Source organism: Branchiostoma floridae, chromosome 1 (assembly GCF_000003815.2).
Source record: "Branchiostoma floridae strain S238N-H82 chromosome 1, Bfl_VNyyK, whole genome shotgun sequence".
NCBI lineage: Eukaryota > Metazoa > Chordata > Leptocardii > Amphioxiformes > Branchiostomatidae > Branchiostoma > Branchiostoma floridae.
The window spans coordinates 33,310,482-33,338,240 of record NC_049979.1 but is presented as its reverse complement, the minus strand read 5'-3'; the positions used below and the strand labels follow the sequence as shown (position 1 = coordinate 33,338,240).

The following is a 27,759-nucleotide window of genomic DNA, read 5'->3' as shown; positions in this document are numbered from 1 at the left end:
GTCAATCCTCGCTAATGGGAACACCACAAGTCAGGAAGGAAGAATGAAAGGTGACGAGTAATGGACAACCTCCAAGCGTCATTGCCCACACTCCTTCCAGCACGAATTTAAATGTTCTCACTACAACAAAATTTGTTCTACCGAGAACAACATCGGTTGGCAACACCAACCTGCTAGGTAGGTTACCAGCAGGTCTATTGCCCAGATCTACAAGTGGAGTGACTCGTGAAGGACATGTATGACCAGCCTGCTATGAGAGTTACAGAGATTTACCGCCTGATACGAACGAACTCGACAAACTGGATAATGGGCGAGTGGAGAAATCTGGAGCCTGCAACAGTTTATATCATAATAAATCGACTTTGTCATTATTTCAAGCCTTTGAACTGAAAGACATTTCACGTACCAGTTTTATGTTGTTCAAATTCACTGTTCAAATTTATTCAATTTACTGAATGCAATATGTATGTTTTGTAAAGGAATTTGTCGCTTAAATTGGTCAGATCAGTTTTGTTAGGCTATATGATGATACTAGTAGGGTTAATGACCCGCCAGTTCCTTAGTATATATGGTGCCATAACGCCTGGTCCTTAGCTATAACTACCTCATAATCTCTTCGGTGGTTATAGCAAAGGACCAGGCGTTATGGCACCATATACACCTCAGGGCGGACCATTAACCCTTAAATAATGCACTTAACCTTGTAGACATAGTAGAGAGGCACGGTCTGTATAAGTGTCAACACCAGCCAACCCGATATACTCCTACATGCGAAAGTACTCTTGACCTCATTATACTGTCTGACCCGTCTAGAAGACAGTTAAGAAACCATCAGAAATAATGTATTTGATGTTAGAAACGTTTCTAACATGTATGAACACTATAAAACATATTTAGAACATCACACAAATGTTATAGATAGTTCTAAACAGTAACTTATCACAGTTAGAATGTTCTAAATATTTCCAAAAAGTTGGAACAAAAGGCACGAAATACCCTCCTGGTAATGTGGAATCGACTCTAGAAGAAGTACCGAATTTAATCTTACAGAATGTACAGAAAATGAGGCACAAAAAGACACAGAAGTACAAACTAAAATCTAATAGAATATTCAATGTAAATAAATGTACAAAGTGTTGATAAATAGAAGTAAGCGCTAAAGTAGAAGTATCACATAAAATCCGATAGTATTTTAAAAAGATAAATTGTAAAGAAATGTTTAGGGTTAACGATCTATTGTGTCCTTTGTTTTTTTTAACCCTATCGAGACTGGGCTTTATGGGCATTCTCTGAGCTGGTGGGGCCGAAGGGTGGTGGGGCTCGTTACTGAAACACAACCAGTAGATTTCTAGAGAGGACACGTCTTTAAGTCGATTCCTTTACATGCAAAGTACAAGATTACCACGTACTGATATGGTGGCACGCGAGGGACAGGGATGAATAGTCTATTGATTAACGATTTTTCGTCGAGCTTTTAAGAGTTGGTAGTTATTTGGAGTCGAACGTTATATTTAATAATGTAGTGAAGCCGCATTCTTACCTTTTACTTAGTTAGAACTGCATACCGTAATTCTTTTACGTTCACTTTTCGAAGTACAACTAACGTTACAAGGTATGTATGAAGACGGAATATTGTGCCAGGATTGTCTGCAAGGTCTGTCTTTCATTTATTTCCGACGAGTTTCGAATACATTGTTCTCATTCGACCTGCCCCCTTCGTATTTTCAAAACTGCTTACTATACCTTCACCAATTTTGCATGGGGTGTTATGCTCGTCAAGTTTTACAATTCCGGAATTTTATATATCTTAATGACGTGGTATGACGTAATTAGGACGTTATCAATTGTTTTTCGGGGCTAAATTTTACATGCTTGTTTCAACTACATGTCTATGCATTTTCAAAGTTTTCAGTTTTTATTTGAAAAAGCTGGAGTATGAACGATTCAAAAGAATAGCCAAAGATTTTAAAATCTGGTGTAAATTTCCTTCCAATTCTTTGAAAATCTGCCACAGGTGTTTTGGTATAAGAACTTATCATTTTGTCATAAGACCAACGTGAAAGTGAACGAGGAAAAACTTGTTCTTTCCTAGAAGCACTGACATTTTGAAAAAAAGTCCTCAAGTCAATTGCCAGAGTCTCGGTGTGGGCGATGAAGTCATATGAAACCTGCAAGACAAAAATAGCCATTCACTGAAAATTGTCAATAACATTAAGTTTCAATGTTGAAAACATAGATTTAGCTGATTTTTTAGAGACATATTTAAAAATCTTAAAAGACAACTAGGGAAAATTATTTTACATTTGTAAAATCTTTTCGTTCATTTGAGGTTTAGACTGTTTTTGTTAATCTTGAATGAGGGGAGGTTTTTTTTACATCTTTTAAAGCTTTAAAGTTTCTAACACTTTGGTGGTAATAGTACATGGTGTAGAAGGGCTTTACATCAAATACACCCTACTGTTATAGATTGACGAAAATGTCTCGGTTTCAATAGGGTTAATTAAAGCGACATTTGAGTGCACAATATAATTTACAAATTTCTGTTCTTTCGCCCTTTTCTTGTTGTAAGGCTTTTCTGTAAAATCAATACAATAGGGCCTTCACGAACAACCTCCATAAAGGATCCCTCAAGAACTCCTCCAAACCTCATGCTCGTGCAGATCTCCAGCTTCATTGTGCTAGCTCCATGCACTATGGATATCCACAATAGTTCACGTAAATTTAAGACATTTAGACCTCTATTTAGAGATTTGGCGTGCTCTGATTAGCGTTGTATATTGGGATAGTTTAACTGCATTCTCAAGGTTCTAGTCATATTTAGTAAATTGGCACAAATATAAAGAAGAAATATTAAGAAAAAATATAAAGAAAAAATATAAAGAAAAAATATAAAGAACAAATATACCGCGTGGAGAGCTGAACAAGCAGCTCCATGTGCTGTAAATGTAAACACATAGTTTACGTGACCTTCAACAAATTGGTAATAGACATCTATGCACAAAAATAAATACAGAAAGGAGAGCTGAGCAAGCAGTTCTATGAATATAAATATATAGTTCACGTCACCTTTGACAAAATTGGGGAAAAACTTCTATGGGGATCTTGTAGCGGAGAGCTAAGCGAGCAGCTCCACACCTTAGAAATGTAAATATATGGTTCACGTTACCTCAGAAAAATTGGTGGTAGACCTCGTTGTCGTAAAGAAAAAACGTACCACCCGGAGAACTGAGCGAGCAGGTCCACACTCGATGAATGTAAGAATATGGTTCGCGTCACCTCTAACAAACTGGTGGTAGACCTCTATAGACATCTTGTTAAGAACATACTGGTACCCCGCGATGACCTTAGCAAGCAGCCCTACGTGCTTTTTTTAATTATTATTTAAACATTTAAACAATAACACAGTATACTACACAATAGAGTACAATAACACAAAGAGGTGGCGCACTCGAGTACAAGACTTATTTTAACGCTGCCCCTTACATAAAAAACATATTTTTACAAAGAGAATTCAAGTACAAATGAAAAGCAAAGAAAAATCACGTCAGACTGAAAATAATACATTGTACATAGTATAACAAGAAAAGATGAACGCCAGTTTCTTCACCCAATGATGAAATAATTGGACACATTACAAGAAATGCCTGGACAGCTGTGCTTTAAAAATGCTTAGTTGCAGTAATAAAGTTTTGGATAGTTAACAGAATATTGGATGACTACCACGGAGATGAATATAGAGGACTACCACGGAGTAAAAGGGAAAATTTAGCGTTGTCCGATAGTGATGAGAGGTCAAGGGTGTGTCCTCAGAGCCTGGAGAGTTTACCGAGTAGGCCTAGGGTTGAGCGTTTGGCATTGTACATAGAGCAGTGGAGTAAATAATGTGACACTGTTTCGCGTTGGCACCCACAGGTACATGCTCGGCTGTTGAGCAATCCTCGAGTAAAGGGACGGTGGTTTAGACTACAGGTCCTAATGCGAAGGCGTAATAGGTGAACACAGGAAAGGCGATGGCCATGACTACAATAGTTGAGGTTAGCATGTCGTATGGTTTTTACGAGAATGGTTCAAAATTGACAGTAGTTTAAAGAGGGAGTTGACAAATCAAGGTTGTTCCAGTGGTGTGTCGAGTACGGAACAAAGGACCTGGCAAAACGATTTGTTTAAAGTTCAACCTATTACGCAATTCGTATAAACATGACGAGAGGATGGGTGCGGGGGCTAGTTTGGACAGGTAGTTTCGGGTTTGACCATTTTTAAAGAAAAAAAATATAATCCATGAATGTGTCTTTTGTCTGACAGTGTTTCCCAACCAAGTTCATTCGTAGTTGTCATGTAAAAAGACCCCTTGATGGCGCCTGTTACAAGGGCACAGTGTTATTGTATGCGTTCAATTTCCTCGGCTGCCGTGCCGTGCCAAATAACGTCGCCGTACTCAAGATAGGGGCGTATATTTGATTTAGATGAAGTTTCGAGGATATGACGAGGTAGTTTTAGAATTTTAGGCCGCTAAAGAGGTCAATACTATTGGATACCTTGGTTATAACTGTAATTAGTGTGGGAATTCCAGGACATGTTGGAGCTCAGTATAACTCCAATATGTTTTGGATATCGACTGACTTTATCACACAGTTGTTAAGAAAAAGGGGTGGGTGTACAAGGGGATCTCTCTTGGCTGAGAAAAACATTTCTTCTGATTTTGTTGGATTTAGCTCCATGAGCCACTGGGTGGCCCATGCATGAATCTGGACAGGTCATCGTTTAAACAGGCAGCAGAATCAAAAAAGATTGTCTACAATATGAAGAAGGGAGCTGTCGTCGGCAAATAGGAATGGAAAGGAAACAATGTCATTTAAAATGTCATTTATATAAACGAGAAAGAATAGTGGGACTAATATTGACCCCTGTGGAACACCAGCGTTAGTTAAGTCCCAGGCCGAAGACTGACTGTCAATGACTACACGCTGTGATCTGTCTCTTAGATTACTGTCGATCTAATTAATGAGTGGTCCTTCTATGCCATTTCTGTGTAGCTTACAGATAAGTCCTGAATGTCACACTCTGTCGAAAACGCGGGAGAAATCAAGAAATACTGCTCGAACGCCTTTACCTGACTCTAAAGATTTTAGTATGATGTGTGTAAAGTACTCCAGCTTTGATAAAACCTGACTGAAGACGATATAAAAGATTATTGCAGATCAAGTGATTGTATAGGTGTCTGTAAACAATCCATGTAGTACAATGTAGTACTATCCATGTAATACATGGCCGAAGTCACTTTCAACAAATTGGAACAGTTTTGTGGAGTTTTCGTGAAGCTTGGCACAGCTAACTCCCCTCACTTTGAGTTGGTTCTCGTTGCCTTCACTGAGAAACATCCTTTCACTATCCCCACCCCACAAATGCACCAATGAATGTTCGTTTTTTTTTACGATAAAGTGAGAGACAAAATGTTAATTCCATAAGAACTTATATCGGACAAAACAACACTCACTAGCACATGTTTGACATGTATCATTAAATGACCTAAAAGTGGATAATTGTTTCTCAAAGCAAATTTCCAAATTTCGAATCATGAATATATCATTAGATTTCATCGAGTTTAGTGTTGTAAGAAAACAAGCATGTTTCACCAAGGAAATCTTATTTAAATCAAAATTGGTAAATGTTCGTAAAACTATGCTTGTTATAAGTCCGTTGCCAAGTGCAAGTTTTGGAGAAAATCCACATTTTTTGGTCAGAACCTTTGTGTTTCTGAAAGCCGTGTCTGTAAGATGTAAAATGTAAGGTTTGGAGAAAACCGTCTCTTTTTTTCTGGGAACCCGTGCGTGTGTTTGTAAAAGCCATGTCTGTAAGAGATGAAGTGTCCTGTTTGGTGAAAATCCTCTGTTTTTTCTCGAAACATGTTTGTTTGTAAAAGCCATGTCTGTAAGATACAAATTGTAAGATTTGGAAAAAAAAACCCCTCATTTTTTCTCGGAACCTGTGTGTTTGTAAAAGCCTCGTATGTAAGAGAAGAAGTGTAGTGTTTGGTGAAAATACTCTGAACATGTGGGTTCGTAAAAGCTATGTCTGTAAGATAGAGATGTAAGGTCCAGAAAAAAAAACTGGTATTTTTTCTCAGAACCTGTGTAGAGGTAAAAGCCGTGTCTGTAAGATGTTAAGTTTAAAGGTTTGGAGAAAAACCTCTATTTTTTTAGGAACTATGTTAGTCCTCCTTGTATTCCTGGCTCTTATCAAGGACGCTATTCCGGTCGAAGAAGGCTCAGCGGATGGCTTGAAGTACGTAGACGACATGTCGTTGGCCGAATCCAACCCGTTACTGTTCCGTCCTCGATACTAAAAGACATTGATGGACTTTTACACTGAACTGATATCAACCACATGGAACTTAATCCATCTAAGTGTAAAGTAATGGTAATATGTTTTTTTAGAAGTCCACCTACACCCCTAAAGTTGTCAATAGGACCATCAGAGTTGGAAGTAGTTCAGTTGGCAAAAGTTCTGGGCTTGATCTTCCAGGCCGATCTTTATTGGTTCGCTCATGCCAACTCTATAGTCAGTAAGGCCAACCGCAGGCTATACCTAGCTCGTGTCCTAATGAAACATGGACTTGGTGACTATGACTTAACTCTAGTTTCCAGTGGGGTTGTAAGATCATTTTAGAGTATGCTTGCCCAGTGTGGTATCCAGGCATCACTGCTTTCCAGTCAAGGGTTATGGAAGCTATACAAAAGAGGGCGTGCAGAATAATTCTACGTAGACACTATGTTGGCTACGACAGCTGTCACTTACTTCGCTGTACCTGAGACGCCGCTGTCTCCACAGTCTTTGTTTGAAGTTTGCATTGTCTGTTTCAAAGTCCCCACTATTCTCTGACTGGTTACCCCCGAACCGGGGAAGTGTTCATGGCATGCAGCTACGTACAAAGGAAACTACACACTGTTTAGGTGCCGATCATCCAGATTCAATAATTCCACTCCTTTCATTGTATCATTGCTAAATGAATCTTAATGAAGTTTTTAAGAATTGTTTTATGTATCATACACCAATTCAGCCTTGTATGACTGCAATAATATGCACATGTATGTGCGCACTTGTTTTGGTGCCAATAAACCATTCATTCATTAATTCATTCATTCATTTTTTTATTTCATCAATATTATGATTCTGCCAGTCTTATTTGTATTACCGTTGTCTTCTCCTGGTCAGCCGTTCAGAGCAGCCAATCAATAAATAAATAGATTTGAATTGTGACTTATCTATTGACTCATTTAAAACTGTAAGTACTGAGAAATATCATTTTTTTCTTTTATACCTTATTTTATTTGATAATCAATAAGGTGGCAAATCTTCTCAAGTATGTGCAAAGTTGTAATTTTGGGTTCAAAGAAAATATTAGATAACTTTGTGCCGACCTTCTTTGTTGAAGTTGTTACAATTTTAGAATAGTAGCCGCAAATACCCACCCTTGCTCCTTAACCCTGAAACCACCGTATGGGGTAAGAAATGATCCCAAGCGTATACCGTCATCATCAATATGTGCTATTGTAGCATTTCTGGTCGAAACTAAAATTCCTCCATGTGTTCGTTTGCGTCTGGTGCCGCCGGCCAGGTCTACGGTCACTGGGAGGACTCTTAGAAACGGCACTGCACTTACTGTGCCAGCTGCCCGGACACAGAGACTGAGAAGGTCATTTCTACACCAGGCCATCCGCTTGTATAACGAATCATCTTAATGTTACTTAGTGTGTATGGCGTTCCTGTCCTTACTTCGGTGTTCTCTGTAAGGCATTACGTACAACTTTGTTTTAGGTGTTTCTGCGTTATGTATTGTAATTGTTTGTACATATATTTCTGTATTCACAAGTTGTAAACTTAGTGATATTCAGTTTGTTTCTATACTGACTGCGATGCTGATTGTTTTTCTGAATAAACGAATATATATATATATATATATATATATATATATATATATATATATATATATATATATATATATATATGTCTTATAACTTCTTGTACGCTTTTATAGAGATTGGCTCATTGCTGATTACGTCATCCTAAAAAAAGGTTAAGCATGGTCCATTGGGGTCGAATATGACCCCAGCAAAATGTGCATTTTAAAAACAAACTTAACAACTTTAACGACACATACCTAAACTGCTTATCAACTACCACCATTTTTTAGACAATGATGTACATATAAAACATATATCAGTGGATGTATCAGATTTCTGTTATACCTCAATGAAATGTCATGAAGGTTATATTTCACTTCGTGAAACGAAGTGTTTGTAGTCAGTGCTGTTTTGCTGTCAGGGGGTCGTTTGTCAGCCTGATAACTAGGGAACGCGTGAATGGATGGTTTTGATATTTGGTATGTGGGTGGGATTAGACATGACGAAAGGATGGCAGGAATTGCGTTACGGCAGGGCGCTCTAGCGGCGGGTTATGGTACTGCAGCGGAACTTCCGGTTTTGCTATTTTTTGTTTGGGACTTGTTTGGGTGATGATTTTTAAGTGGTAGGTAGCTGTGTAAAAGCATAGTAAGGTGTGTAAGTTATGGCCACTTAGGGGTTTCGCAGGGGCGGTGAAAGTATTTTTTGTTTTAGGTTTTGAGAAGGGATAATGCAAGAAGGGGTTGATGGATGTTAATGATTGTAGGTATGCAGACAGCTTACGTAATGATGTACATGATTGTATGGTTGTTATGCAAATTAGGAGGTAATTTGCATGTATGTGTAGAATTCTTATATACGGCATGTCTGTGAACAGTCCAGCTACGTAAGATCATGACAGATTGATATGATTTTTCGTATGTGGGTTGTTCTTGAGAAGGAGAAGAAACGTACGAGGTGTTTTTTCGTCTAGTGGCTTCTGACGGTTTTGCAGGGGATGTTTGTACTTGAAAAATAGTGTTTAGTGTGCTAAGTGTGGCGATTTCGCAATAGTGGTTTATATTTAGGAATTACGTCATTCTGCGTGCAGTTGAGCTTGGGCCCCCGTCCCCACAGGAAGTGACCCCAAAGGTCATAGTTGCGCAATAGAGGACTGCACGACTTATATATACCAGACGATTACAAGACAATGGTACTATAGGGACAGTACATTATACATGATGGGGTGTAAATGTTTCCTATAAGATTTGATGATCTGTAAATTAAGGGCAATGAATAAGGGCAATGATGATATTGTTTACAGGGGCCTATATTATACGTTTTAAAGGGTTGTACATGTAACAGTTACTACCGGTACAATACATTGTTGAACAAAGCAGGGTTTTTTTTTCACAGTAACTTGTAGTCACGGCAGGACTTGGGCCAGCTGAACTGAATTCACCGGGCGACGCGCGGCTTGTCATGGTCGTCAGTAGGGCTCCCATAACCTGGCTAAATGGTTGGAAATTAACCACTCTACCCGGAAAAGTCAATACTTGGACAAATACATGCGATGTACATCTCAAAGTTGAAATTTTATCAACTCACCATTTGGTTTTTATGTCCATTTGCAACGTGTTGGTGAACTTTATCTAGAATTTGTCAAAGTTATGAGACCTCTGAACATTCCTATGTCCAAAGAAATCCGCTGAAAATTCAAAAATTGGCTTTCCTTGCGGTAAAGTTTTCCCTTCGAAGATTGTCGCCTTTCCTGATCATGTGTAAGGGACACGGGATCATCTAAAAGGTTCCATGAGTTGCAAGGCGCAAGCCCATATATATTATTTGTACTTTCATGCCTGGATTTCCCAGCGATTGATTAAAGGTGGGTCACAAGTGCCAATTAGCATAATCCCGCCATTTGTACTGATATGTGGCGAGAACGGTTGGGCAAGAGACACGTGGTCATGTCAGAATTTCAATGAGTTCCAAGTCGCAAGCTTGATGAAAGTTATACGTTTATGTCTTGTTTTCCCAGCGATGTAATGTAGAGTATATAGGTCACAAGTGGTAATAAATATAAGCGCGTCATTTGTACTGATATGTCGCGAGAACGATTAGGTGAGAGATACGCACGGGGTCATGTCAAAAGTTCCATGAGTCACAAGTCGCAAGCCCAGATGGATAGTTATACTTTGATGTCTTGATTTCTCTGCAATTTAATCTAGGGTAGGTCGCAAGTGCTAGTTAGCAGATTCATGTCAGTTGTACCGATAGGTTATTAAAACGATTGGGTAAGAGACAAGGGGTCATCTGAAAAGTTCCAAGAGTTCCAAGTCGCAAGCCCAAAATGGAAATTATACTTTTATGTACCTGAGGAGGAGCATTCCGTGACGACACCAGCCATCACATTTTGGAGGTGTTCGCTGGGGATGTGAAGATCATTTATGTGGATCTCACGATTCTTACCAACGACGGCGTTGATGTGGTCAACGTTATTGTTTTATGTGTTATCTTATTGATATTTTGATGCAACAGTTGATTTTAGCCCAGTCAATATAAGTCTTTATCTTTAACTGAAGACCATGAAAGGTATTTTCTTTGTTCATGGAAATGAATGGACAGGGACAGGTTTGTGTCATGTGCACAGACAAGAAAGGATGGATGATAGAATATTTTTAAAATACAGCCTACTGCCTAAAGCCTTTTTTTCGGCGCACCTCACCAAACACATCAAAATCCATGTATAATTTCAACAACATAAACACTGTTAAGCTAGCCAATGACACGTCTACAAATAAACCCGGCACCACCGCACCATCACCCATTTCACGAAGGTTGAGTTCTGCGAACGCTTGTTAACCCTGTGTTTGTCGGTGTGTCTGTGTGTGTGTAAACAAGAAAACTCAAGAACGGCTGGGTGGATTGGTTTCATACCTGGCGTGTTGGTAGTGTGTGATAAAAGCTGCAAATGATTAGATTTGGGGCCCCCTAGTAGCATCTGTTGGTACTGCAGCGCAACTTCCGGGTTTTCTATCTCTTGTTTTAAACAAGCTATGGTCACCATTTTGAGGCGTTAGATAGCTCTTGTGCTCAGCAATACGTGACATACGTTTGGACCCCCTAGCGTCTAGTTTTGGGAAAGCAGGGGCATTTTTGTCAAAAACTTCTGAAGACGATAACTCAAGAAGGGAACAACGGATATTCATAATTTTTACTATGACATTATGTAGATACTTTAGACAATGTTGTACAAAATGAAATACTAAATTTGCAAAATATTTGCAGAATATTCTATCATAGCAGTTTTTCTATGTATCTCTTGTCCCGGACTCTATATGGTTTTGACAATTAGGTGGTAGACAGCTTTTAGCGTCATGACAAAGTGGGGCAAGTTTCAGCCCCCTAATATGTAATTTCGGAACTGCAGGGGCGTTTTTGCCAAGACACTCTAAAGTGGATAACTGCAGAAAGGATCGACGGATTGCCATCATTTCAGGCATGTGGGTAGCTTAGGCAAAGATGTTCATAATTATATGCATGTTATGCAAATGAGGAATTAATTTGCATAATCAGTGAGGAAATTGTATAATTCCATTGTTTGCAATTTAACTAGACATCAATAATGTAACACTTGTTAATCATGATAGGTGGAATATAAGCAGCAACCAACCATGGTAATGAGGAACTTATTTGCATAATTTATGTAAAAATTGCAAAACCTCTTTATGATTAACGATGGGAATTTTATTATTGTGACATGTGTACGTTATCCAATGATGAACAACACCATGCATAAATTATGTTAATGTTAATTAATTGCATAAAATTTACTAAAGCTCTAAATTTTTTTGGAGGTATGAGGTCGCCGAAGTAAATTTCCGTTTCGTAAACCGTCGTTGCCTTCGAGAAGGGTCGTTGCCAAATCTTAGAACGCTCGTTGCCTTTCTAACGGGCGATGCCATTTCCGAGCGACCGATCTTGAATTCCGAGTGCTCGCGGCATGTTCGTGAAATTTCCGTAGCTTCTCGGGAAGTTTCTATAATTCATGAAAGAAGGACCAGATGTCCCAGATCCTGCTCCACTGTGGGAAGAAGAACAGCAAAGACCTTCTCAGGACTGTAACTCTGTCTTCTACTCAGCTGAGGTGTACCGAAGCGTCACATGACGATATACGTACACTGTTTTGTGTGTAAATTTAGCCAGAGTGCCATGTAGATAGACTGGAGTCATTGGTTATGTAGGATTTTTTCTCCGACTCTAACATTAACAGGAAAGGGGGGTGGGGTGGACTGAAGCACCGGATTGGAAATTGGTAAAGGTTACTGACCAGTTCTGGACTGGATCAAGGAAGGGTTCGGGTACTTTGGAAGGAACTTTTCAGATATTTCTGGGCTGCAACTAAGGTTAGGCATAGAACCTGGTTTTGTACCTCTTCCACCCTCGCCACATTTTTGGAACAGTCCATTATTGAAGGAGGGCCTGGTAACATGGCTTATAAACACAGACAAGCGTTAGGCATTGTCATTCACGTACGGTGTTAGTGGAGTCAGTAAGCCAGAGTCTGACAAACTGACTCACAACGTCACCAACACCTTTTTTCAGTAGACGCTCCAGCATATATTTTTTTTTCAGTAGATGCTCTAGCATATAGCAGACAATAGCTACTGTACTTGTAAACTACTAGGCTCTTACGGTCAGGTCGATGATGTATGTATGTATTTGACACTTCTCACGTGCATGACATTACATTGATGTGCGACCTGATTGAAGTGTCGGATTTACATACAAATGGAGTCTGGTAACAAAAGAAATACATTTGTGGACACTTTGCCCCTTCTTACTAATTTAGCCTCTACCAGGCTCCGTGGTTTGATGGTCTAATTGTCGAAATTTGTTTGAAAAATGGACCTACTCGGCCGGCTAACTCCCCTAGCGTATTGACTCTATTTGTCCAATTTCGACAATTAGACCATCAAACCACGGAGCCTGGTAGAGGCTACTAATTCACCCTTCGTGTAGACATAACAAGTAATAACTTTGATACAATGACAAGGGTTCAGAAATAAAGCACATTTTTGATAACATAATGATATAATATCTTTATTGCAAACTCCTGCCCGAAGGCTAATTGCAAAAATACATGTATGAAAGTACAATGCTGATAATGATACTGAATGGTATACAATAACAGAGTGAGCATTAAGTGAAAGTGAAGTGAACTAGTGATACTTCTTATATTTCTTATGCATACTGTTGTATTGTCAGTATATCGATATCTTATATATGAATATAATGCACTAACCCAGCACTAACCCAGCCACCCAACTAACATCTGTTTTGAATAAACAACACTATCCTGTATAACTCAAAGTCAAGACCTGCTAATTCCAGCCTCCCTTGCAGTACGTAAACAACACAACACATTTCTGTTCTTCCGAAATTTGTGTCCGAAGTAGAGTAAGAAAATGTTTGAGCGGCTGATAGAGAACCAGGCCCAGAGTCATGTGCTTCGAGGAATGCGATTACCCACAATAGTAAGAGTTCCGAGAATTCACGAAAATTTCACGAACATGCCGCGAGCACTCGGAATTCAAGATCGGTCGCTCGGAAATGGCATCGCCCGTTAGAAAGGCAACGAGCGTTCTAAGATTTGGCAACGACCCTTCTTGAAGGCAACGACGGTTTACGAAACGGAAATTTGCGTCGCCGAACTTTAGTTTCTATTATAATAATACACCATTATTTCCAAAAAATGCTATCAGTAAATTGACTTTTGTATGTAGGTATTAACCCTCAAACACCCGAGTGGGTTCCATTTGGAGCCCAGGCGTAAACTTTTAAGTACCATTTGAACATTTTGACCTGAAGAAATATCCCTTACGTGACTTTGACAGCCAATATCTTCTGTACCATCTTCAAAGTATTTATGAAGATTGATACAATACTGTGGAAACTATAAAGAAATTCCGTGATCAGTCCGTCTGGGGTCCAAACGGACAGCTTTTGAAACAAACTTTTGAGTCTTACTCCCTAATTACTTATATTATCACCACCAAACTTTCAGGGGATTTCAAACATGTATAACTAAATCCTCATAAAAACTTTTGTGTTATCAGCATTATGATATGACGACATTATGACGTTATTTAGCTAAAAGGGCGGCCATCTTGGATTTTGACTAATTACGTCATAAAATTAGCATAGATTATAAATTTTGAATCATGAAAATAGCATTGACTTTCATAGAATTTAATTGTTGTAAGAAAACAGGCATGGTTTACCAAAAAAATTGTTTAGATCAAAATTGGCAAATTTTGGCAATCCGTTTCCATGGCAACCCCAAAAAATTATCAACTTACTTTATTGAAAAAAAAATTGCTACAATATTTTGTGATATATTACTAAGTTTCGTAGCTTTAGCACTAGCCGTTCATGAGTTATGCTCCATAAAAGTTGCTGAAAGCCTCAAAATCCCCCTCTCTGGTCAGAATAGGTATAGTGCAAAGCATGGCTCTTCTGATCTTTTGCATTAATTATGATAATGAGATGTTGTTCCAAATATCTTAACATGTCAAAATATTTCTCCTACATTGATGAAGCCGCCACGTATGTACAATGATCAACGATAGGAATTGAAACTGAGGTTTTATAAACAAAACATTTTGGGGTCCATATGGACCCCACTCGGTCATTTTAGTTGCAGAAAAAAGGTCGTGTGCTTGAGGGTTAAACACGTTACATGACTGGTCTGGTATGTGTCATAATACAATTAACTTCAAACGCATATTAGAAAGATCAATAACACTGGACATCGGTGGTCTTATGAGAGGGCCATCTCACACATGATTCTAATAAAGGTTCAATAAAGAGCCTTTATTTCACCTCTATCCTTTACGAACTTAGAAAATGGTTATTGATTAGTATCCTGTTCAAATCCACATGTATTGTCTCTGTTTTGTCAGCAGGGTTAGCCCTTTGTAATAGCCATAGGCTAGTTGGGCAGCCCTGGCTGTGTATCCTGAACAGCCAAACCAATAAATAAATAAAGAGACGGACTCAGGTTTGACCATCTCAGTAGTGACCAGGCAAGCAGAAAGCGTACGTGTCATCTTAAGCTCCCCTTCGCTTGATTCAATATTGGATACACTTATATGTATAGCATTCTTGTCATTAACATGAATACATAACCAGGCTACGGCATGGCCATGGAGTGCTATGATCACATTTAGTAATCGTTTTTCTTACAAAAGGAAACGCCCTAAAATTGGCGATACCTCCTTTTTGGCGGATGTAAATGTCACAATACAAGCTTCCATCCGATGACTTATCACAGTGCCTCCTGTAGATGGGGGTGTCGTTGCGAATCTGTATTGCACCTTATGCTTCATTGTCCATCATATATTCATCAGTGATATAAATTTTTCGGCAATCTTGCACATTTTCTTGGTCGTCGAGTGAATATTAATACTATGTCAGACAATGCCAAATTATATCTTCTCAGAGGTTCCATGTTGTTACCTTCTGTGTACAGGTTTTAAACGATGTAACTCACTCAAACTTACATGACTGTATCAGTCAAGTAGATATATAAGTCCCAACTATACTTTTTCCTTATTATATGTACTTAATTAGGCTATTTGGTATTACTGCATGTCTTGGGGTGGTGGGACTTGGCGCACTGATTTGTTGACTAACTTACCTCAGTTCATTGATTTATCTGTAATTTGTTATGTGGCGCTGTTAAATTAAGTTTTTATAATTTAAATGCAGCGCCACATTGCATTGTCTTTGTTATATGTTTTTGAATAAAGAAAAGAAGGTTCCGTCCGCAAGGTCTCCAGATATATAACATATATATTTCCAATAAAATAGAGATATTGTTTTTGGTGTGTATGTCTGTTTGTGTTTCGGATTTTTGTAGTCAGCATAACACAAGAACCGCTGGTTGGATTACGATGATATTCGGTATGTTGGTATTTGTTGGGAAGGTCAAAATTGGATTGGGCATTTAACATCGGTATACACAACCTGGCGTAATTCTTCTAATTGGTAAATTGTTGGACCATCGATATTGTGACGGGTTCGAAATGTTCGAAAATGCAAAAGCGTTGTCCTTTTTGTATTTCATTTTCTATTTGTTTCATTTATTACCTTTCTTTTTAATATAGGTTAGTTTTTACTGCCTGTTTTATTTGACATTCTAGAGTTTTCGAGCCTATCGAGATATTTTTTTTGCTCACTGTCATATTTGAAAGTTGGTTGTCCACTGATGTATGCTTTCATGTTGATTTTTTCGCTTACAAGCATCCTACGACTCCCATTTTCTTTTTGAAATGGGGCCAAAAGCTCCCTCACCTATAAAAGAAAGAAGTCAGTGAACCAACGATGCTTCACTCTGAAGGATACAAACAGCATACAGAGGTTAAAACGAACAATGTGTCTATGATGAAGTAAAGCGAACGAGGTGTTTTCTTGGGTGGTCATATGTCAATATCTAGGTGTTATGCCATTATAATTCCAGAAATGCACACATTTCCCGTGCATTTTACACCTTACTGACCAAAAAAAGTTTTCTTTCTCAAAGTTGTGTAATCTGTTTATCTATGAACATGTTGAACGATTAATTTCTCATTGATAGGAAGTCAGCCCCTTCCAATAGTAAAACATGTATAGAATACACGTCGTTCTACTTTGTAATTAGTATTTGGACATTATCTTGCAATAAAGCGATATAAACCGAGGGTAATGCGGAGTATTACTGTAGCATACAGGTATAAGAAGATTCAAAATCTAAATACAATCAATCGTAAAAGTATGTTGGCCGATCCCTGACGCACGGGTTTCTACCTCATTAACCAATGACGTCATGGCTGTATAACTGATGTATAAATGGGGACTTGTGATATAGATGCCTCTCTACATCTAGAAGATAATCATTCAAACACTTTAAACATTGCACTCACTTTTGCTTGCAGCACACGGCAGAAGTCTGCGTCGACTTCAAACATTGATGGGTTCCACTTGGACGTCTCCACGACGAGGTTGGGCGTCTCTTTCTGTCGTTCCTTACAGTACGTGTTGACGCGGCCATTGACGTCCTTTAGAAATTCTACTTCTTCATAAAAGTCCGGACCCTGTGTGGTAGACCAATGAACGAAAAACATCAATAAGTATCTATGCAAAAGACAAAGTGGAGTCATGCCAAGACACGGACTGACAAAAGAGGGTGCAGGGATCGATACGGATCAAGACTTACCAAGACTACCTGGGAGACATAAAGCAATTATGGTGTTTGCGGTGTAGGCTTCCTAACCAGTAATGACAATTTTCTTAAAACCTTTTTCCGTTTATGTCCGGGTAGCTGTATATTATAGAAAACAGGCAGTGGACAAATCAGTGTAGCAAGTGGAAACCTAACCTCTGCTTTGATAATTGAAAATACAGGCGCCAGCTGCGAGTGCATGCATACAGACTTAGACTTAATTATGTCCATGAAAATGGAATTATTGTTTGGATGTGTTTTGGCGACACCTCAGGGTAAGCCTAACAGCCAGTTTTGATATCTCATATTTTGAACAAGCTATTTTCACAATTTTTTGGTGTTAAAAAGCTGTTGTGCTTAGGAGGAAGTGACGCAAGTTTCAATCCCCTTAAGACTAGCTTTTGGATAGCAGGGGTATTTTTGTCAAACACTTCTGAAAACGATAACTCAAAAAGGGAACTATGGGTTTTTATGATCATGTGTATGTAGTTCATCACACACGAGTATGTAGGTACCTTACTTGATATTGTAGAGTCCATTCCGAGTAACCTATACAATATTTTATAATATATAACGTAGTAATTTTAACTATTCTAAGTAAAATAATATTTCAGTCACTAAAGTTATAACTTGTTCAAACAATTGACAATGAAACTTTGAACATGTTTGAACCTATCTAGATGTGTTGGAAATATTGGGAAATTTATGGTACAAATATATCTCTTATCTAGAGCATTTTAGAAATATCTATGTGTTTTTGTCAGTGTTGGAAGATGTTCTCACAAGTTCCAACAATTTGTGTCATTTGTTTCCTCCATAAAAACTTTCATTACCCCAATAAACCAAGCTGCTATGCTGGGTGTTTTGTGTGGGTCCTATATTGTAAGATATGTTTTAGTAGACACTGGTGGCTCCTTTGTGAGAAGCTGTCAGACAGACACAATGTCATGTACTTGGCAGGGATGTGTGAATTGCCCTCTTCCCAGCCCAATAACTCAGTCTCAACATATTGTTTCAATGTTCAAACATATAATTACAAATGATGAATCTATGTTGGAACAGTTTAGAAACTAACAGAAATAATGAATTTGACGTTAGAAATGTTTCTAACATGCATAAATACTGTATAAAATATCTTAAATGGTACAATGATGTTATAAAAAGTTCTAAACAGTCACTTATCACAGTTATAGTGTTTTAAAGATTTCCAAAGTGTTGGAACAAAAGACAAGAATTACTCTCTTTGTAATGTGGAATTGACTCTACAAAATGAAATACAGAATAAAGAGACCCTTTTTACACAACCATTGCTTTATTAATACCGACGTTTCGGTGACCGTCTGTCATCTTCTTCAGGGTAATTCTGAAGAAGGTGACAGACGGTCAACGAAACGTCGGCATGAAGAAAGCAATAGTTGTGTAAAAAGAGTCTCTTTATTCAGGGACGTACCGACCTGATGAAACTATTCACGGATGTAGGATGAAATACAAATTATGCAAATAGGATTACATTTGTATGTATAATGGGAACATTCAGTTGTTTTATTTTGTCCTGTACAATATATTGTCTTGACATTTAAGTCGTAGATACCGTTTAGCGTCATGACAAAGTGGGGCAAGGTTGAGCCCCCTAACATCTAAATTTTGAACTGCTGGGTATTTTTGTCATGACATTCAAAAGACGATAACTGAATGAACGACAGATTAATAATATTTTAGAGATGCGGGTAGCTAAGGCAAATATTTTATAATGATATATCTGTTATGGAAACGAGCGCTTAATTTGCATATTTATGACAAATTTGCATAAACCCAATGTTTTCAATAACTGGACTTCAATAAATATAACACATGTGATTTATTATGGGTGAAAAATAAGCAGATACCAAATAAGGAACTGATTTGTATAATATACGCAAAAACTGAAAACCCGCTTAATGATTAATGATTGGCATTTTATACTTATGGCATGTGTACGTAGGTCAATAATGAACATCACCATGCATAGATCATGCAAATGTGTAATTCATCTGCATAAAACATACAAAAGCTCTAAATATTTCATGGACGTATGAGGTAGCCGATAGCAAATGTACAATTAAAACACATAAACTATACCACTCAGAGTGGCTGGCATCCCTGAAGCTGACTGAGAAAATAGAGCAGCTAACAGAGCCAACTAGAGAACGTTGATAAGGCGGGGCGCAGAGACCCTTGAGACTAAGCGACAAGACCACACCGAAGATAGAAGGGGGAGGAGAAAGGAGGCAGCTGACCAGACCGTCTCCTCTTCCCAGTTCAGCTGCCAGCAGTGCAGCAGAGTGTGCAGGTCAAAGATAGGACTGCTCAGCCACATGAGGGCCTGCAGACCATCCAGAACTTCCCACGAATCTTCGACGACGGGGAAAGAGCCATGGTGCTGATGATAATGATGAAACTATACCTCTGTCTCCATGGCAATGTATTTTTATTGTCACACCTTTTTATGTGTGTGTATGCATTTGTGTGGTTAGCACAACTCAAGAATCTGTTGATGAATTGCGATGATATTTGGTATGTAGGTTGGTTTCAAACAGACAATTGAGCTCCCTAGTATGTGACCTTGGTACTTTAGCAGAATATCAATTTTTGTATTTTTTTTACAAATATATACTATAATCTTCATTATTTTGGTGGCAGAAAAAGCGATGTGTGTTTGGACCCCAATAGGATCTTGCTTGTGAACTACAATGGCGTTTTTGGCGAAATATTTCAAGGGGCATAACAGAACATAGCAACTGTGGATTTCCATGATACAAGTGCACGTAGTAAATGATTAAATTGACAACATTGTGACCTGTTAGTTAAAGGTGTACATAACCAAGCATAGATGATGCAGATCTGAGCTCATTGAACTCTAGTTTTATATTAAGTAAGGCTTACCTGTGCTGCAATCTTCTCCCACAAGGACTTGTTGAACGTGTCATAAAGTAAGTAATCCACGGCTTTCCAACGCCGGAGCTCCTCGAGCTCCTTTTCAGAGGGTGTGTATTCCTTGAACGAATAACTTCGATTGTTTTTGGTGACGTATAGAATGTCTCTCAGTTCCCAACACATCAGGCGCTTAAGAAGAACGTAAGACTCATCAAAGTAGTCCAACAACATGACTAGTGTGAAGTCGGCTTGAAGTTCGCTGACGTATCTTCGAGCCCGCTCCTTGATAACGAAAATGATGTGAAGAGACGTAAAGAAATATTGGACTGTAGAATCCATTACAGGATCCCACAAGGGTTGTCATTGAAATTTATTCTTACAAATACTGTCCAAAGACACTTTTAATGACACGGAATTGAATCTTAGTTTTCTGTTGTTGCCTCATGCCTTAAAGATAGATGCATTAGTAGCTCGACAGATACTCGCATTGGACAGCTGGGATGAATTCAGGTTTAAACCTCCTAACAATAGATTTTAAGACTGGAGGAGAATTTTTGACAAAATGTTCCAAAGAGAATAATTGACGAAAGGACGTATCTACATCACTTCAGGCACGAAGGTAGCACATGCAAACAATGGTGTGCGTAATATGCAATTATGGACTTGCTTTGCATAATCAATAAGGACAAATTAGAATTCCATCGTTTTCCATATAATTGTACTTTAACATATGTAACACGTTTAAATAATGACAGGTAAGACATGAACAGATACCAATCGTGCAAATGAGGGGCTAGTTTGCATAGTTACCACACAAATGGCAAACCCGCTTAACCCTCAAACCACCCTATGGGGTCAAAACTAACCCCAGACGAATATCAATATGCAAAATTGTAATATGTTGATAGAAAACAAAATTCCTCCCATGGCTGTCTTAGTATATATGTCTTTTTTTTTGGTTTTTTAAAACTAAATTGGCTCATTGTTGATTAAGTTATATTAGAAAGTTTATGCATAGTCCAGTGGGGTCAAAACTGACCTTAGCAAAATGTGCTAATTTAAAAAAAAAATTTGAGACCCACACATAAAATACGTACCGTATGACCACAACATTTTTATACAATGTTTTACACATCAAGCAGTATTATGGTAACGACTTTTGTGTCATTATCATTGTGCATGACGACATTATGACGTCATCTATACATTATGGGCCCCCATTTTGAATTCTGATTAACGACGTCATTAAATTGAAAAAAAATGAATATTAAATCATAAAATTTATGTTGAATGTCATAAGATTACCTTACCGTAAACGTCATTGATTAAATCCAAAGCTAGCATATTTTGTAAAGAATATGCTTGTCCGAATTCCGTTGCAATGGGAACATAAAAACTGATGACCCTACTTTCCACTTAAATGTTTTGCTATCAGCATTTTCTGAAAAGATATTGTTTGTTAGCTTTAGCGTAAGCCATTTAAGAGATAAGCGACATTTAAGTTGTAGCATGGTATCCTGTCGTATTTTTGCTTCCGAGTCTCTGCTGTCCTCTTGCGAAGAGGACAGAAGAGACTCGGGTGCTATAATACGACTGGATACCAGGCTAAAATTACGAAGAGAACAAAAGAGACTCGGGTGCTATAATACGACTGGATACCTCAGAGGCTAAAATTACGAAGAGAACAAAAGAGACTCGAGAGATATAATACGGCTGGGTACCAGGCTAGGTACGAGCATCAAAAACCTCCTTCACAATCTGAATACGAATGAAACTATCTATATATTCAAATCAGTGAAATAGTCACCAATAATAATGTATTTGTACAAAACGTTATGGGGTCAGTTTTTACCCCATGCGGCAAGATTAGTCGAAAAAAGCTATGGTGGCTTGAGGCTTAATGAAAAAATGAAAAAAGATGGAAACGTTATACTTGAGATATGTGTTAGCTAGTTGAAGGCGATCATCACCACGCAAAAATTATGTCATCTGCATATAATCTAGTTCATTGCCGTATGAGGTCGTCGAACCCTAGTTTTTTTTTCATATATGTCCGTCATTTTAGATATTACCCCATCATTTTACAAACATGTTCATCAATTTTACGGAAATGTTTATCGTTTCGACATTCACGGACATCATTTTGCAATACATAAAGTCCCATACCATGTCTTCCGCTGCCTCGGCAGGGTATCCTAAGTCAAAGGACATGAAGTTCCTGGTGGGGTCCCAGGTCACATTGAAGCCTTCATAGTGAACCTCAGACAGGTTCTGGTACTTCCATGGGTTCTCCAAAAACGTCTTGAACGGGTTGTTCGACTTGATTTTCAGAAGTTTTGGAAGAAAGTAATAGTTCATGGCGGACCTCAATTGCTTGCTTGGATCTCGTATTATAGCTGTAAAAGAAAAAGTGCCAATTTGAATGTGTTTTGTTTTTTCTTATACTGTCTGTCGTGACAGAGGAACTATGGCTAAAGATAAAGACTAAAAATTGTATTCTTAACAAGTGTTTCTTTTCCTCAAACGTATCCTCACGGGTTGCTATCTAGCAAATCATTGCATATGTATATATCAACTACTGTGAAAAGGCCTATTATGATCCACTACTAAAAGAATGAGTGTTTAGCAAGTAGCCCTGAGGAACACTGTTTTACAATATCGGCTCTTCCCCTTGTTGTGCCACCAAAAAGTGCCTGTTGAATGGCAATTTCCTCGGGTCGCAACAATAACAAAGAAATGATTCTATTAGGGATCCTGAAAAAGGTGTGACATTACACATAACCTAATATATATGTTGACTAGTGAAATGTCAAATTCTTACAACGCTCTCTTATTTCTACGTAATATGATGGCGTTTGTATAGCCCATTGGTACTTTACAGTAAAATTCTTACAGATGTACGCTGTGTTGGCTGGGAACTTGGACCGTAACCAAGTTTTATTGTACGTGAAGTGGTTCATCAGGGCGTCATACTGTTCGTCAGGGGTGTGGATGTACTCTTCTTCAGTAGGAGAGACGCCCCAGGAGAGGATGTTCCCCTCGACTGGAATCATCATGGGTAGCTTGCGGCTGATGGCGTATCTTTGGAAAATCGTGCAGGTAGTGGAGGCCCCCACTTTGTGCGGCGCAATGAAAATATATTTCTGTTGTGGCCGGCTGCATGTATTTCTTGTGTCATTTGTTGCCCGTTTGTTTTCTTGTCTGCCCTCAGCTGGAATCCTGCAAAAACTGAAGATATCTTGTTTAAAGCTATCATTGGAAGGCATTTCTCGATTCCTAAAAGAAGAGGCGTTTCTTACTCTCCGACTCTCTGGTTGCAATTTAGAGAGAGAAAGAGAGAGAGAGAGAGAGAGAGAGAGAGAGAGAGAGAGAGAGAGAGAGAGGTAAATAGATAGATGGATAAGTAGATAGATGGATAAACATTAAAAAATACATCCATACGTGCTTATAAAAAATATTAAGTATACTCTTTTTTTTACGTTCGTGTGTTTTGTTGTCTTGAAAATCATACATTCTTTTTACCCGCAGAATGTCCAGCGGGAAACAAGTTTTTAATTACCTGATCTGCATTTTGTGATGTTGAGGCGTATATAAAGTTGTCAGACGGCCCTCGATCATGTTCATTGCAATGAAACTGAGCGCCAGCAAGACCACAACTGTGGCAAGCGTAATGGTCCATGGTGTTATTTTTTTTCTCGTCGGCATACTGTATTCAACATTGACGATCCTACATGAAGCAAACATAAAAAACATGCTTACTCTCTCTTTAAAAAGGTGCTCTCATGTATTGACGTGAGTCACGTGACCTCTTCAGGCAAAGGGGCGGTGGGTTGTTATCCAACAGGCAACAATTGGTTGCCTGGAATATTTACCAAAAAAATAGAGTAAGTTTATAATTTTTCTTGTCGCCATAGCAACGGGTTTTTGAAATACATATTATACAAAAAAATCAATTATTTTGTTTTGAACATTTAATTAAATATTAATAAACTATCTAATGATGTCACGTTATTGACATCTAAGGTTGAAGATGGCGGATAGCTTAACTAAAGAAGACGTAATTTCATCACGTCATTCTTACGTCGTTGCGTCGGCTTTTGAAAACAGAAGTCTTATAACATTTGAATATTGAACTGCCAGTTTCATTACGTTGATTACACTGAAGACACCGGCGGTCTCGCGCCGTAACTGTTGCCTCCCTTTGGGCCTTTGTCAATTCCTGTGACCATGCATATGATCCATTAGCTGAAAAGCGGCAAGTATCGCTGTTCAAATCGGCTGTGATTACGTCGTTGTTCTTGCGATGACGACGGTCAGTTTCCTTTGTCATAATAACTTACCCCCAAACGTTTGGCACTAAATTCTTTTCTGTTAGACCGGTAAAGTTTGACGCTATATCGTACTGGTTAGACGAGGTTTCTCGGCTCCTAGTAGCTTGATATTACGTTAGACTAATACAATATGATATTGGTTTGATTATATTTGATAAAATAATACAGAAACCCGCTTCAGCTCCATCATTATATATGGAGAGATCACAGACTGTCCCAGAGAATAAAACTCCGACTGTACAAATCTTCTGTTTATTAAAGGCCCCGGTCACAAGAATTTTACGATTGACTGCGATAGAGGTTTTATGCGCGGTATAAGCGCAGTACGTAGTACGGCGGGGAAGAATCGGAAGCAATGGTATAAATATATGAAGCCGTGGTCACAATAATCGTAGTGCATCGTACGATGAGGTCATAAGAGCGTAGCTGCATCAATCGCAGGTAAATAATACTTAATCGGGGAGCCTCCTATGACGAAAATATAGCTGAAATGGATTTTGAACATGTTCAAAGTTTCTCCATCGTCGTACGATTTTTATTGCCCCCATAGCAGACTTCTTTACGGTCATTTTTTTCAACAGATGACGTGAAAAATTCATACATTTTTAGCATGTTGTGATGGTTTCAGTTTTCCCTGATATTGTCCATGTTGACGAAAATGGAACTACATCAGACGCAACTGTTCACAGTAGCAACCAGAGAACAGTGCGCCCGTAGAGGAGCCTGCTTCAAGGCAAGCTTTTCCACGTGACATATTCAGTATTACGCACAGGTGATGCATGCATTTGTTTGATGGCTACATACTCGTGGGTTCATAATTAGATCAGATCTCATCTCGCGACGGTCCCGGATCAGTTTACCATAACCACGGGGACAACTCGAACAGAAATGCAGGCTTATGGTTTAATCCTTATGATATGATTTTTGTCTTATGGCATTTTTTTTCGTGATAGCATGTCATCCCAAAATAGGAAAATATGATTTTCGAGAAAGCCTGACTCGAGATCGTAGAACCGAAAAGCAGGTCGAGATAATCATACCAGTACTTGTGTTTGATTTGAACCTTTATTTGTAAGAGTCACGTTGTTATGGTTTTCTTCGATTTCTTTTTAAAATTGAAATACATTATAGGAAGGTATTTTCAACAGCTAGATCCACATTTTGTTGGTTAAAGAAGCCACAAAGCGGTCAGGTGGCTATTAAGAAGAGGCACAAGCTAAAAATCGTGCGACGCTGGGAAAATTTTGAACATTATCCCATGCTCTGCGATGGCTGATTTTGCTTACGATGTAGCTGCGTTCCACTGCGTTCATCGTGCGATGTGCGGAATATGCCATCGCAAGGACGTCGAAAGATTCTTGTGACCCTGGTTTAACCCTCACACATGGCTTTATAGCATGGGTCTTAACGTAAACGTTACAATAATGATAAACAGCAGATGCTTACAAGCGATTACAAAGAAACACTTCCAAGACACAGAAACACACCCAGACGTTAACCTGATGGCAGCCATCCGTCGGAGACGACACCGGTACCTTGGCCACGTTCTCCACATCGACCCCTCCAGACAGGCCAGGCGCACCCTCAAGGCCTATGTGTGCGGAGGTAAAATCCCGCCTGAAGGTTCCTACCTAAGGCCACATTTAATTTCTTGGTTCTCGGACTTTTTCAGAAAAGCGGTCGGTCGAAAAGAAATAAAAAATGAAATTTTGCCAAAAGTCTGAGATGAACATATGAGCTTATATAACACAAAAAACAAGGCTATTCGTCAAATTTTCAGCTTTTCAAGGCATGATTTATCCAATAAATATTTTCCTTTGATTTGATACCAATGTTCTGAATAAAGGGAATTGTTTTTATACTGAAATCATGTGTGTTGAAGAAATGCAAGAAGCTTATTGGTTGTTTTCTATCATGCGACTACTAACAAGCTCTCTAATTGGTTTATCAGCAATTTTTATCCTTGGAATGGGTTTTGTTTACAGGTCTGCAATAGCAAAACCTCCTTTTCCCAAATAACCTAACCCCCGGAATAAACATGCCCCCTCGGAAAAATCTTCAGAATCTAATGAATAAACCCAGGGATTAAACTTATATACCACACGGAAAATTACCAAATTGACATGTAATCTGTGTCCGTACGTATACTACTTCTGTCCAAGGGAAAGAAGATGATAAGCAGGTAGATCCATTTTACATGCGTATGCCAGAGCACCATATCATTTAGTTGTATATATATGTACATATATATAATTAACAGAATAACTATAGATATATTGTTCAAATTGCAAGTATACCGAAGTCACGGGTTCCGCACTGGGCGCCATATAGTGCCATATAGTGCCTGAATGGCTTATGCTAGGGCCACCAAACTTGGTAAAATTTTAGAAAATGTTTATAGCAAACATTTTCAGTGAACAAAGTATGTTCATCATTTTAATGTTGCCAGGGCAACGGAATTCTGACAGACATATTTATTACCAAATTCTCTAATTTTGTATCAAACCTTTTTAGTTTTCAGGTTTTCTTGGCAAATAACAATTGTTTATCACATCTTATAAAATTCAACATAAATTTCAGGACTCAATATTCATAATTTATGCTAATTTGATGACTTTAAACACATATCAACACCCCAAAATGGAAAAAAATAGCGTTTTGTTCATGAATTACTTGTCGATAGTGCTGACAAGGGGGTTCAGGTGCCGAAAACAACGGGATTTTTTTTAAAATTCGTCTGTAAGAGTAGCTCAGCATCTCAACAAATGCTAATATGTTACAGGTTATATTTTGACACCAGAAACCACTAACATTAGAAAATTTTGCCATTATATTCGAAAGTCAAAACTCTGAAGATATAAATGTCAATCCTTGTCCATCATCAACCCAAAATACGATATTTTTCTACGCGTTTACGGCATCATTTCAAACATCGGAATTTGCTATCATACAATAAGGTGTAGTTTTACTGTCACCGCGAGTGATGTGGCGGCCATGTTTGGGTTGGTTCAGACGAAGTTTCCAGCTGTTTTTACCATTTTGGAGAATTTGCGGCCTCAAAATTTTTATCACAAGGGACGCGAAGTTAAACTTGTTGTTTTACCTTCATCATTTCTTATGTAAAAGAATTGTTCTTCCGAGTGGCCGCAGATAGCGCACGGAACCACAAGGCCGAAATGACATGTTTTGTGGTCATTTTTTTTCGGTTTAAGATGTAAATAGAGACTTTAAAAGTTGTTTATAAAAAATTGTGACTCAAAACGTCAGTGCGGCGTCATATTTTTTTTCCAAAAAAAACCCATTTACTTTGTAGGGTCATAACGAAATCGAACGATATGTTATGAGTGCCCCCGTACCGCTAGGATGTTTG

General features: G+C 38.4%; 2 protein-coding genes across 4 annotated transcripts in view; one reads left to right on the top strand and one right to left on the bottom strand.

The window, feature by feature from the left end:
• LOC118410961 (homeobox-containing protein 1-like) overlaps positions 1-27,759 on the top strand; it is a 1,064,572-nt gene that overhangs the window by 29,589 nt on the left and 1,007,224 nt on the right. The gene's annotated exons all lie outside the window — the stretch shown is intronic.
• Positions 14,341-27,759, bottom strand: part of LOC118410808 (galactose-3-O-sulfotransferase 2-like) — a 16,582-nt gene continuing 3,163 nt past the window's right edge. Inside the window, exons 1-7 of one of the 3 annotated variants that reach the window (XM_035812644.1) lie at positions 25,877-26,484; positions 23,618-23,785; positions 22,952-23,286; positions 22,225-22,454; positions 20,068-20,340; positions 16,847-17,017; positions 14,341-16,238 (exon numbers count right to left, since the gene is read on the bottom strand). In XM_035812644.1, the coding sequence (XP_035668537.1) occupies positions 16,053-16,238; positions 16,847-17,017; positions 20,068-20,340; positions 22,225-22,454; positions 22,952-23,286; positions 23,618-23,785; positions 25,877-25,944 (1,431 nt within the window). In that variant the 5' untranslated portion in view covers positions 25,945-26,484 and the 3' untranslated portion in view covers positions 14,341-16,052. Of the gene's footprint in view, positions 16,239-16,846; positions 17,018-20,067; positions 20,341-22,224; positions 22,455-22,951; positions 23,287-23,617; positions 23,786-25,835; positions 26,485-27,759 lie in introns of those variants that run through there. The other 2 variants (XM_035812653.1, XM_035812648.1) reach the window with 2 other exon arrangements.